General features: G+C 41.4%; 1 protein-coding gene across 1 annotated transcript in view; it reads right to left on the bottom strand.

Moving 5' to 3' along the window:
- The window catches only part of LOC129868708 (eukaryotic initiation factor 4A-I), a 41,404-nt gene extending 27,525 nt beyond the window's left edge, over positions 1 to 13,879 (bottom strand). Inside the window, exons 1-5 of the mRNA XM_055942894.1 lie at positions 13,773 to 13,879; positions 3,540 to 3,597; positions 3,196 to 3,328; positions 2,427 to 2,566; positions 1,561 to 1,729 (exon numbers count right to left, since the gene is read on the bottom strand). Coding sequence (XP_055798869.1) covers positions 1,561 to 1,729; positions 2,427 to 2,566; positions 3,196 to 3,328; positions 3,540 to 3,597; positions 13,773 to 13,795 — 523 coding nt within the window. The 5' untranslated portion in view covers positions 13,796 to 13,879. The remainder of the gene's footprint in view (positions 1 to 1,560; positions 1,730 to 2,426; positions 2,567 to 3,195; positions 3,329 to 3,539; positions 3,598 to 13,772) is intronic.
- Between the last annotated feature and the right edge of the window lie 211 nt (positions 13,880 to 14,090).

Genomic DNA, 14,090 nt, shown 5'->3' with positions numbered 1-14,090 from the left:
TCGTTCCTTTCAGTTCCTTTTTAAACTTGAGAAATATTTTAAAAAATTAACATTTAGTTTGCCATTAGATTACCTTACCAATCAGTGGAGATAGAGCAGCTTAATTGCTATGGAGCAGGCAAGCTATTTACATGCATTGGACAGATGAGTGTAGGGTGCGAGATGTGCCAGAAATGTTGTGGGTGGGGAGAGGAAGAGGCTTGAAGTGCTGGGCATGTTGTTGTGACAAGCATTTATACAATTATACCAACGCAGGAGCAGCTTCTATGAAGGAATTTTGAATGTCTTTGAACTTCAGAGTTGGCTCAACGTTGGACCAGCTAGCTAGCTAGCAAGCAAGCATGTGTGTGCAGAGCAGCACCAGAATTTTAATTTAAAACAAGTCTTACCTTTTTGTAGTTAATAAATCCAATGTGAAACATGAAAACAGTATCCTTAACTAGCATTGAATAGGTTAATCTATTCTCAAATTAAAAATCTCTCACCTCGTTTGTGAATCACGCTTGTAACGTCAGTAGGCTACGAGACTATGCTTCGGAGGGGGAGGGGCAGGTTGTCTACACGCACACATACTGGCAAAGATTTTCAGCTGGCAGGCAGACAGACACGGGAATACATTTCTGAGTGGCAAAGTGTGGGCTTTGCATAGGCACTTTGTTGCGTTTTTTTGTGGGACTGAAAAAAATGCCAGAGAACGTAAAAATAATTTCTTTCTTTATTTAAATAGAGTCGATTGATGCACCCGTGCTTCACATCTGTAAAACCTAATATGTCACCAATATCGAAAGTGGAGATTCCCACGAACACGACAGTCTCTGTTGTTGAGGCCTATGATATCCACAAGCTTTACGGCAGTTGTCTGAACTCTGTCGCAGATGTCCTCATTTCGAAGAGGTCTTCTCAAAAAACTGACTGTCCAGACCGAACCGTTGGAGCTACAAACTAATATGCCACCACTATCAAAAGGGGACTCTCACAAAAAAGAAGGTGTCGGTTGTTCTGCTCTATGCCAGTACCGGGCTGTAAAAATGGCAAAAAAGTGCATTAGGGGGTCAAATGTGCCAAAAGGTTAAAAAAAACACTTCAAAACCTTGTTCCTTATGATTTATTTTTTTACTTTGTGTTTTGCCATTTATGAATGGTGTTATTCAATGCGTTTCTATGGGTTATAGCAGTAAAGTCTAAATTCAATGTGTCATCAAAAAAATAAATCTATAGCTACAGAGGTCCCAAAATTCCAAATCAAATGGCTAAATTATACATTTTATGATCATTTTAAAACAATTTCATATGTTAGCATAGTAGATATTGCGATCTAAGGGCTTAGACCTACAGGGTTAACCAGTACCCATGCTTTTAAAATAACTGTTCTGTTCCAGAACAGTATAGATCACTTTCGTTCGCTGTTCTGATTCTGTTCTTCGGGAAAAAAATATTTTCCGGTTCTGTTCCCTGAACCGGTTCCAACCTGTTGTTATCTATACAAATCTGGTCACAAAAAAAAGAAAATGAATGCAGAATAACACAAAAGTAAACAAAGACCCTGAGGTCATTACTCACAGAGGAACTTGCGGTTCAACATGTCAAACACGCGGCCTGGTGTTCCAACCACTATGTTCGGAGCCTCAGCCTGGAGCTTTGTCACCTCGTTACGGACGTTTGTGCCGCCAATGCAGGCATGGCAGGAGGCTCCCATGTAGTCACCGAGGGCCAGGATCACCTTCTGGATCTATTGAAGAGGGAGTCAATACAATTTATTAAAACCCTTTTTCACATCCCCAGTTGTCACAAAGTGCTTTTAGAGTAACCCAGCCTAGACCCCAGAGAGTAAGCAGAAGCACAGTGGCAAGAGAAAGCTCCCCCTCTGGCACACATTTTACTACATTTACATGCACACAATCCTCATAAAGACCCACATTACAATTCTATTCCATATGTTCTTAAGTCGAGGTAATTCCATGGTCAAGATACTTTTAGCTTTTTCATACAAATTCGTATTACTTTGGCAAGCAACAATATTCATAAGGAATCAGATTTTTGCAACTCAATTATGAGTTTGTGCCCATAGCATGAACCAGCCTGTTGCTCACTGCACCGAGTCGGCTGGGATGAATATGGCATTGTCCCTTTCCCCTTGTCAGATATAACACTCAGTGCCACTCAAAGACACTTCCTTGCCCAGAGACAGAGATCGCACAATATAGTACATGGTTTGATTCCCACTATGGAGCAGAGCCGAGCCACGCTTTACAGTACTGGTCTGGTTACTCATCCACCATAGTTGCTAGAACCGTACTGGAAAGGACCATGTCATATTACAATACCAGAGGCACCATGGTACAGCATCGGTACGACTGTGTAAAGGGTACAGGAGTTGCATTCACAGTTAACTGTTTTTATGGCAATTTAATGTTTGTGCAACCTGCCTGCTGAGCCAGCTCTCGGGTAGGAGCGAGGACCAAGGCCTGGGTGCCCTTCAGCTCGATATCAATCTGCTGGAGGATGGAGATGGCGAACGTGGCAGTCTTCCCTGTGCCGGACTGGGCCTGTGCAATGACATCATAACCTGGTGGGGAATGAAGGGTCGTATTCATTTGTTCACACCGTAGCCAAACATTTTGTAACAGAAAAGAAAAACAAGTGTTTCTTAATGGACAAATTCAGGTAGGTCCCTCCCTGTTTCATCCCATTTGGTTCCTAGTTGCTAAAACCAAGGATACGCTTTAAAGGCATTTGGGTCACTCTGTTTTGAAGCTTAGGAAATGTGTACGCTTAATCATTAACTTGCATGAAAATAATAAAAAATGAAAGGCAAGATTGTGAACGTCTCCAAACCTGACCGGTAGGATACTCTGGAATAAAGGGCAGTATAGTATGATCTCTCAAGAAAACCTTATGTTCTACACCGGAATTAAGACGATTAAGTAATTAAATAAAGGTTAAATGTTTGTTTTTTTAAATACAATTTTTAAGTAAGTAAGTACAGATGCCCATGCAACTTCAGTCAGCGACAATTTAGGCTAGATCATCTTGAAGCAAAAAGCAATGTTCACGAATCAACACATAATAGGCATTTTGGAACCTTGGCTTATACCCATCTTGAAAAAGGTCTGACTGAGACGTGAACAAAATAAACAACTTGCAGAGGTTATATCCTGTGTGTGTGAGTTTACATTTGATGAAGCTTGTACTTACCCTTGATACAAGGGAGGATGGCCCTCTGCTGAATGGCAGAGGGTTTCTCAAAACCATAGGCATAGATTCCTCTCAGGAGAGTCTCACGCAGGGCCATCTCATCGAAGCTGTCCACGATCTCATTCCAGTTACTCTGTGGAGATTTTTTTTTCGTAGAGCACGGTCAGTATACATAGCACGCCGGTACTATTTTTTTAGCCAGCGGAGACAGAAAACCAAGTGTGAGATACATGCATCTTTTCTTCCATTCCATTAGACAACATGCCATTCGATATTCAACAATGCAACCTGTCCTTTATCCAACATTTAACAAAGTGTAGCTTGACACACACACAAACACTTACCTCAATGATGCCATCTGGCTCCATGCCCTCTGGGCCATTGTCTCTGTTGGAGAGGTCTCTGTAGGATAACGTTCAATGTTGATACTTTATGATACATGTCATGTTGCATACATTTGCTAATTATAATGATATCTTGGGAAAAAACTACATTTCTAAACAAAAATCTATAAGGGGTCTGCCAGAATGTGATTGGCTCATTACAATGATTGCATTGAGGCAGCCATGTTCAATAAACTTGCATAACGTTGCTGACGCACAGCAATGCAAAATCTGGGGCACACACCTAACTTGCGTGATACATTCTAAGGACGAGGTGAAGCGAGAAGCTCCACTCCCTTCAATCTGTCAATGCGAAAATACAGCGATACGCAGACCAATTGGGGATTTTTTCTATGGAGGTCTATGAGTGTCAGATTTGGTCAACAACATTTTTTATTGCTAATTTGCTAAGTGAGGCTTATTTGATCTAATATAAGTTCCGTAATGTTTAGTTTGTTATGAACGTACTGATATAAGTGGACGCACATGGTATCTCCGCAACTTCGAGAAAAACTATGCCCTCTCATTGGCTAGAATGTTCCCACCTGATCTCGCCTCCTTCCGCCTGACTTTCCGCAAACGACTCCCATTGTTAGGGCATAGATAAGACGGATCTTGTCATTACATAAAGCAGGGGTGCACAATTAGAATTCAAAGAGGTCCAGTGATTAACAACAGGTCCAAACCATTAAATTGTCTTCTTGTATATGTATAGCTAATAAACAAAGTACTACATTTCAATAACATTTCAACAATATTTATTGCACATTTTCAATGTAGACACATTAAACATGAGGTAATCATAAATAAAAGTAGGCCTATCACAAATGTTTTTACTTCAAGTAAAACAAGACTGCATCTTAACAAAAAAAATAACAAGAGCGCCTGTTTCTGAAAAAAGTGCTTTGACTTTTGAACAAATAAGAAACCACAGGTTTAATATTTATCTTTACGACTCTCTCCCACTTCACTTCTCCATCTCTCTTCTTTAGTGAGAGAAATAGGCTTTTGCTTGCCCTGCCAGTCATTTGAACCTTGGCTGGAATGGAGTCAGTGCCATTCTCATGCACATATGTAGGTACTCATTGGTGAGTCTAGAACAGTACTTATTTTTAATGATGTTCATAGCGAAGAAAGAAGACTCACAACTGTATGTGGAGCCAAACATGGTCAAGGTGTGTAGTGCTACTTTGGTTAGACCAGGGGAAACAGTCTCAGACCTGTTTTCTGCCTGCAGCCAGAAAGGGTCATGATCAGTTAGTTGAAAGTGCTCTCTTAGTGCAACATTTGCTTGCAGATCAATCAGTTCCATCTGTAGAGATCCAGCATGTGCCCACTTGAAGGTCTGTGTCACCTCCTCTGAAAATCCCCTGACATCTGTGATGAGGAATGGATTCTCGATTAGAAGGAGATGCGATCCAAGGCTGAAGCTGTCAAAGCAATTTCTGAAGTTTCCAATCAGCTTATCTATGAAGTCAACATGAGAAGCATCTCTCTCACCCCGAATCTGTTCCTGCACTTTTGAGAAGTGTGCACAGTCTCCTTGAAGATCTTCATTGAACACTTCCAGTTTCCTCTGGAAGGAGAGGACAGATGTCATCAGATCACAAACTGAATTGTTCTCGCCCTGTAGTTTCACATTGAGCTCATTAAGGTGTGATGTTTACCAAAAAAGCAACAATATCCATTTTGCTCGTCTTGCAACAAAAGTGAAAACTGTGTTGCCTTCTGACTCTTGAGCTGTACTAGGAAAGCTGTTATATCCATTTGAATGGACCAAAAGCGTTTCAACACCATGCCTTTACTGAGCCATCTTACGTTGTTGTGCAGCCATAGGTCATTTGCATTTGCCTCAACTTCTTTCAGGAATTCTCTCAGCAGGCGATGTTGATGAGACGAGGATGCCCTGAGAAAGTGAATGAGTTTCATCATTGTATTCATCACTTCAGCATACTCTTCTGACAGATTGGCGCAGAGGACAGACTGATGAATGATGCAGTGGTAAGCTGTGAGATCAGGGTTTTCCTCTTTCAGCCATGCCACAGCTTCTCTCTCTCTCTTCCTGTCATGGCAGGGGCCCCGTCTGAGGTGATAGAGACCACTTGTTTTAGATCTATCCCCCTCTTTCTCAGCATGTCCTTTCTGGCCATGTATATGTCCTTTCCTCTTGTATGTGTCTCGAGTGGTGTTACACCTAACAGGTTTTCACAGAATTCCTTCTTCTCTGTGTGGTAAAATCTAACATACACCAGAAGATGGGCATTATCACTCACATCAGTAGGTCCATCAACAGCTAATGCAATGCATGGTGCACCCCGAATAGCTTTATTATGCTGCAATAATACATCCTCTGTTAGTATTTCACTCTTTCTTGCTGTTGTTGTACGTGACATAGGGATTTGCTTGGATCTTTTCACACAGCTCGTCTTTTTGTTTACCATCAAGTAAAGTTTCAGCAACAGCATTCATGCACTCCATCGCCACTCCCCCGTCAGTAGAACGGATTTTGGTGTTGACCCAAAATCCAAGCTATTTTTAGTGAACATTCACTTGCACGTTGTTGTGCAGTGAATGCATGGGAGAGGACTCTGGTGGACCGATCATACTGGGCTTTGAGTTTGTTTATTTTGCGTGCCCTCACATCAGACTGCTGTGGATATGTTTGCTCAAAAGATCTGTGCTTTGTCTCGTAGTGGCGCTTCACGTTGGCACTTTTTTATTAGAGCCACGATCTCTGAACATATCAGACAGAGTGGTTGGACACTCGCTGCGGGAAGGATAAAGGCATATTTGTCTGTCCACTCCTCTTTGAAAGCTCAATTTTCTGTATCAACTTTCCTGACTTTTATGCTAGCCATTCGATCATTTCTCCTCTCGCTTCCGCCTTTGCTTCTCTTGCGGTCTTGCTCTCTCTGACAACGTCAGTCTCCTAACATGCATTTTAAACATTCGCTTTGATTGGCTGAGTTTCGTGAAGTGATTTCAATTACGCACGCGATTGGACAACACACAGTAGTATGGGGAACTGTCTGGGACCTTACAATCTGCGCTGTATGTGTACATTGAAAAAAAGGGTTGCTTCATCAGTATTTAATTTAACAATTATTTATGAGAAATGTGTCGATGTCCAGATAGAACCTTCACTCGATCCAGGCCCGGACCGAGGTCCGGCCAATTGTGCACCTCTGATATAGAGTATCACTAGCTAGGTTGCCAAGCAATTTACGACTATCAGAAAATGTGCATTACATTTTTTTTGCATTTCCCCACCAGAGGTGTGTTTCCATCAGATAAAAGGCTTTGCGTGATGACGCAAGATAAGGGCTATAAATACATAGGCCTACCGGCAGGCTGGAAAATGGGGCTTGTCCATCTGCATTTACCCCATTGGAAACATCCTGAGTATTATTATTACTCACAAAAAAATGGTTTAATATTAAAGTATTCTCATTGTAAATATTCTAACTTTTTAACCATAAATGGTAGAGACATGGGGTTTGGACTATTGTTTTTCTAACCTAATGTTCTATTGAGTGGGCATATTTGTATAAACCTTGAATGAATTTATCATTTTATGGGTGAACACCCTACAAAGTATGTCACTGGCCTTCTAAGACACCAATGTCCCTTTAAGAGCTCCGTTGGCCTAAAGGCCAATATGCAGATCCCTCCGTGACCGTTTGGGTGGAGTCCATTTTTTTGATTGGGTGGAGTCCATTTTTTGGAGCAGCGCAACTTTTGGTAACATGATACCCTAGCCGTTCCATGTTTCCTAGACTCTTGTTCACAAGGGGGCGATAGCTTTGTTATTTTTTGGTCTTCTCATTTGTGGTGAAAGCAAGGAAGAGTCATCTTCCCTTGTTAGTAGTAGTTAGCTGGCTTTAGCCTTTTCAGCTTCCCACATCTCAGATTTATAATTAAATAATATGACCTGGCAAATATTCGTATAGTTGTCAGTGTAACCTACAAAATGATCCTAGTTTGATATGCTGCTTGTATGTATTCACTCCCATATTACCTAAAAATAGAATGTCATGTTTTGGTCACAGAGAGAGAAAAAAGCACACGGCAACAGCAGTTAGTACCGTTTCATAATAGCCTGGAATCATTAGTTATAATTTCTAAACAAAATACCTTTTGGGGGGAATTCAAATAAGCAATAACCAATATTGTTTGGATTATTGTTTGAGCAGTTGCTGAGATTATATTGGGTTATCAATGCAAAACAGGCTACTTTGATGCATAACATACAGTTCAGATCAAGGACCAATGCGACATGGCAATAATAGTAGCACTGGAAAGTTACATCCTGAATGATGAAGTATAGGCTTTGATGTACTTTGCCAGCAACTACAGCAAAGATTGTAAACTTTTTGCTACAGTTGCCTACAAACTGCCGTTTGAGTTGAGCGCTGCGGTGTTGCGCATTAAAGACGACTTAATTCCCTTCATTTGAACATCGGAGTGTGAGCAATAATCATGCATGACAGTTCAGTGCACAATGCGTAACAGAAGAAAATAAAACATTTCGACTTCAGATCAAAATCGAAGTAAGCATACACTGATTAAAACACCTGTTTTTCTGAGCAATCTTTCAAATGATTAGGACATATAAAACGCCTTTATCGGAGTTCCAGTGTATTTGATCTGCACGTGTTCTAGCACCAACTGAGCGAGCCTCCCTCTTTAGCGCGAATGAAGTGAGTTTGGAACAACTGAATGGCTGTTTCTCAATATGCAATGCTCCACACTCTCCGAGTGCATTTTCCGAGGACGTTCTCTGAGTACGTTCTTGTGAGGACGAGTGTGGAGAACGCATGAAACATTACATTTGAAAAGGACTCTCACTCCCCCTACTGTATTACCTCACGCTGCACCTCCACATTCACTGAACCTTCTTCTATCCAGGACAGCAATAAAGACAAAACAAGATATACACAAAGCAAGGTAATGTAAAAAAAAATTGTGGGTAGCTAGCTACCAATTCTTCGTGGCTAGCTAACTATAACTTAGCCCTATTGACTTGACTATGGCCTCAACCATTCACTGAACATTCTTCCAGCAATAGAGATTAAACAAGCGTTTTACTTCATAACTATCAGCTAGTTATTTGTGAATCATAATAATGTAGCTAAAATAATGGACCTAAAACTAATGTTATTCAAGGTAGATGGCTAGCTAACAATTATTCATGGCTATCTGGCTTGGTAACAGTAGTAGCTAGCCAGTTAGCCCTATTGATTTATTATGGGCTTGCAATCTACGATAAGTAGGCAGGTAAACATGCCAAAATTAACACAGCAGATATTTATTAACACGTCAATATAAAATATTGTAGTCAGCCAATAGGGCTGTCTTGTTCAACCGGAAGTCGTCTGTACTTTCGACCAATCAATTGGTCAACATTTTTAAACAATAACTTTTCCATATATACAGTGCCTTCGGAAAGTACTCAGACACATTGTCTTGTTACATGCTTATTCTAAAATGTATTAAATAGTTTCCCCCCCCTCATCAATCTACACACAATACCCCATAATGACAAAGCAAAAACAGTTTTTTAGAATAATTTTTTAAAAACAAAAATATAACATTTACATAAGTAAGTATTCAGACCTTTTACTCAGTACTTTGTTGAAGCACCTTTGGCAGCAATTACAGCTTTGAGTCTTCTTGGGTATGAACGCTACAAGCTTGGCACACCTGTATTTGTGGAGTTTCTCCCATTCTTCTCTGAAGATCCTCTCAAGGTTGGAAGGGGAGCATTATGCACAGCTATTTTCAGGTCTCTCCAGAGATGTTCCATCAGGTTCAAGTCCGGGCTCTGGCGGGCCACTCAAGGACATTCAGAGACTTGTCCAGAACCCACTCCTGCGCTGTATTGGTTGTGTGCTTAGGGTCATTCTCCTGTTGGAAGGTGAACCTTCGCCCAGTCTGAGGTCCTGCACGCTCAGGAGTAGGTTTTCATCAAGGATCTCTCTGTACCAGAGTGACCCTACTGTGAAGCATGGTGGTGGCAGCATCATGCTGCCACCACCATGCTTCACAGTAGGGATGGTGCCAGGTTTCCTCCAGGCATAACGCTTAGCATTCAGCCCAAAGAGTTCAATCTTGGTTTCATCAAGAGTATCTTGTTTCTCATGGTCTAAGAGTCTTTAGGTGCCTTTTGGCAAACTCCAAGCGGGCTGTCATATGCCTTTTACTGAGGAGTGACTTCTGTCTAGCCACTCTACCATAAAGGCCTGATTGGTGGAGTGCTGCAGAGATGGTTGTCCTTCTGGAAGGTTCTCCCATCTCCACAGAGGAACTCTAGAGCTCTGTCAGAGTGACCATAGGGTTCTTGGTCAGGGCCCTTCTACCCCAATTGCCCTGTCTCGGAGCTCTACGGATAATTTCTTCGACCTCATGGCTTGGTTTTTTGCTCTGAAATGCACTGTCAACTGTGGGACCTTACATAGACAGGTGTGTTCCTTTCCAAATCATGACCAATAAATAGAATTTACCACAGGTGGATTCCAATCAAGTTGTAGAAACATCTCAAGAATGAGCAATGGAAACAGGATGCACCTGAACTCAATTTCAAGTATCATTGCAAAGGGTCTGAATACTTATTTAAATAAGGTACTTCAACAACAAAAATATATATAAATGTGCAAAGAAATCTAAACCTGTTTTCACTTTGTCATTTTGGGATATTATGTATAAATTGATGAGGAAATGTTATGTAATTCATTTTTGAATAAGGCTGTAACATAACAAAATATGAAAAAAGTCAAGGATTCTCTGTTCTGATGAAACCAAGATTGTACTCGTTGGCCTGAAAGCCAAGTGTCACATCTGGAGGAAACCTGGCACCATCCTTATGGTGGTGGCAGCATCATGCTGTGAGGATGTTTTTGAGCGGCAGGTGTAACGGATGTGAAATGGTTAGCGGGTACGCGCTAATAGCGCTTCAATCAGTTACGTCACTTGCTCTGAAACCTAGAAGTAGTGTTGCCCCTTGCTCTGCAAGGGCCGCGGCCTTTGTGGAGCGATGGGTAATGACGCTTCTTGGGTGACTGTTGTTGATGTGTGCAGAAGGTCCCTGGTTCGCGCCCGGGTATGGGCGAGGGGACGTTTTAAAGTTATACTGTTACATTGATGCTGTTGACCCGGATCACTGGTTGCTGTGGAAAAGGAGGAGGTTGAAAGGGGGGTGAGTGTAACAGATGTGAAATGGTTAGCGGGTACGCGCTAATTGCGTTTCAATCAGTTACGTCACTTGCTCTGAAACCTAGAAGTAGTGTTGCCCCTTGCTCTGCAAGGGCCGCGGCTTTTGTGGAGCGATGGGTAACGATGCTTCGTGGGTGACTGTTGTTGATGTGTGCAGAGGGTCCCTGGTTCGCGCCCGTGTTGGGGCGAGGGGACGCCGTAAAGTTATACTGTTACACAGGGACTAGGAGACTAGTCAGGATCAAGGGAACAACAAACGGAGCGAAGTATAGAGACAGGATCTCAGACTGGGGCAAAGGTTCACCTTCCTACAGGACAACAACCTTAAGCACACAGCCAAGGCAATGCGGGAATGGCTTCGGGACAAGTCTCTGAATATCCTTGAGTGGCCCAGCCAGAGCCCGGACTTGAACACGATCAAACATCTCTGGAGAGACCTAAAACTAGATGTGCAGCAACGCTCCCCATCCAATCTGACAGAGTTTGAGAGGATCTGCAGAGAAGAATGTGAGAAACTCCCCAAATACAGGTGTGCCAAGCTTGTAGCATCATGCCTAAGAAGACTTGAGGCTGTAATCGATGCCAAAGGTGGTTCAACAAAGTACTGAGTAAAGGGTCTGAATACTTATGTAAAATTTGATATCAGTTTTTAAAAATAAATTGGCTAAAATTTCTTAACCTCTTTTCATTTTGTCATTATGGGGTATTGTGTAGATTGATCAGGGGGAAAATGCTATAACAAGTCACATATATATATATATATATATATACTAAAATAGTTTTAGTTGAGCTGTAACAAATATATATGTATATATACATATATATTTGTTACAGCTCAACTAAAACAATCTCAGTCGACCAACAGCCAAACTACCAAACAAGTGCTCCAATTTGCATGCTTGTAGCACAGTAATATGCATTTTGAGAAACACCCAATGTATGATATAAGACTACACCGCTCACGTGATGTGCGCGAGTGTTGCAAAATAAATGTACACATACATGTTATTCAATCATTGCATCCAAACTGCTCCGCGCATCAACGAGCATCCGCGTTGCCAGACACTACAATAGAACTTGGTTCTATTTGTGATGCTTCATGCGCTGCAAATCCTGCTCCTCCCATCTCCTTATTGGTTTTTAGGAGCACATACCAACATGGGTGATTGAAATATTTACTGAGGTCCACACTCAAGTCCATTTGGGTGGTAATGCACATTAAAGTTTGTTGCCAACCGCCATATGAAGTCCAAAGAGAACTGAAGGAGGAGAGATTACTAGAAACTAACTTGGTTTACCCTTTTATCTGTGGATTAATTGTCGGAGTAGAGGACCTGGTGCATTTCAGGTAAAATAACATGCCAATGTTTATATCCCAGGACAAATTAGCTATCAACAGCAAACTAGCTAAATTGCCATGAATGTTTAATGCTTATCGACCTGTCCCCAAATTAATATAGTTCGTTCGGAGTTCGTTTTGATATTTCAACCTGTGTGTCCTGATCGCGTCTGGTGTGGATGGACAAACACAACATGCGCGCGATGGAAGTAGTTTTCACATACAAACTTTATGTCTAAACTCAATCAAATATGCTACCCAAAAATAGCATGGTCGCTGTGGTAGAACGTTTATTTGCACCGGCATCCATCATGAAAATATGTCCATGTAAATAGGATTGTTAGGGAAATCGTTCGTGCAAAGCATGTACACGTTTTAATCGAAATATTATATTAATCCGACTATCCACAATAATCTCATTGTGTGCATGTAACCGTACACAGTGACAGAACCATAACCCCTGAAATGCACCTACACATGGTTATTCTAGCAACAATTGTGAAAGAAAACGTTTCCACCGCAATTCGTCACATGATACATTTTACAGACACAAACATATTGGTAGTCTGTTGACATTTATAGCATTGTACCAACAACTTCCTGTTTCCATCACACTTATGTTTTTTTAATGACTTTACTCACATAAAAACGATGGATGGAAACGTGTTTTCTGATACATTTGATCACGTCTTCCCAATGCAGACGATTTAGACACGCCCATACAAATACAGTTTATTGTGTTCAGACAGAGGTTTTGAAGAGAACAGCACGAGTGATCATTGTGGATAACAAAATTGGTGGGGGTTCGCTGGCTAGGCGTCAGTGGAAATTTAAACCCCGTGATTAAACGCATAGCCTACTACTAGTAGTTAGCTCGCAAAACGTCACTACTACACATTCAGCAGGGATAACCATACTAATTTAGCTGAAATTAGCCAAATACTAACAGTCAATCAAATGGCCTATCCAATCCTTCCATTTTGTACAAACTCGTACACATAACGTTAACATTTGGGGTAGCCAAGAAATGTAACGTTAGCCAGCTAACGTTAGACACTAAATTATCTAGCAAATTAGCTGGAGTTGTTTTGGGATTATTAGACAACGTCCGTTAGCTAATGTAGCTAAACATGACTAAAGACACTCACTGGGGCAGAACATAATTTGTGCACGATTGCGGGGCTCGCTGGTGGTGAGACAGGCCACCATTTTCCCGCAACCTCTGTCTGGTGTTCGCCTGCCAAATTATAACTAACGTTAGGTAACGGTAGCTAACTATTTTAGTTAACCGATTTGCAGTTCGCCTTCAAAGTCAGTCAATTCGTGAGCTGACCAGCAAATCAGTGTTTACAATTCATGGCACAATATTCGCTAACTAGCTAGTTAACATGTTATAACGTGATAAAATGTGCAAACGGCTTGGCGTTAGAGACATGTCTAGCAACTCCAACCAGACTACCAGAAGCTAGTTTACAGTTGCTAACGTTGCACTAAAACGACAGCACAAGGAAATCGCTAACGCAAGCTAGATAAAATTGCATGCTGCATTTTATAGCAGGGGAAAAATCATGAATTCCTGGACTGACAGTGTTATTATATCAACGTATAACTGGTTATAATAAAAAAATTGCTGGGCTCTTTACCTCTCTTCATAATCTGCCGACATTGTCACAAAGGGCGAATACGCCGCAAAAATGTTTTAGGTACCACAACGTGATCTGGAAAGTACAGTTTTGATTGCAGAAGGGGACTATCGTTCAATGTTGGCCACACCCATTGTGATATTTTATTGGGTATGTAAGACGTCATTAAACTTGTGGTCTACGCCTTTTTCAACATAATGGGAGTGAAAGGACGCGTCTTTTCGTTCCACCCCTGCAACAACACCATTGAAGAAACACAAGGGGAAATTAATTCATCAAAGCTCTTAATTATGACGCAGTAGACATAATTTTGGCTCC

Source organism: Salvelinus fontinalis, chromosome 13, assembly GCF_029448725.1.
Source record: "Salvelinus fontinalis isolate EN_2023a chromosome 13, ASM2944872v1, whole genome shotgun sequence".
In the NCBI taxonomy this organism is placed as follows: domain Eukaryota; kingdom Metazoa; phylum Chordata; class Actinopteri; order Salmoniformes; family Salmonidae; genus Salvelinus; species Salvelinus fontinalis.
The sequence above is the reverse complement of the archived record's forward strand: the minus strand, read 5'-3'. Positions and strand labels throughout refer to the sequence as shown.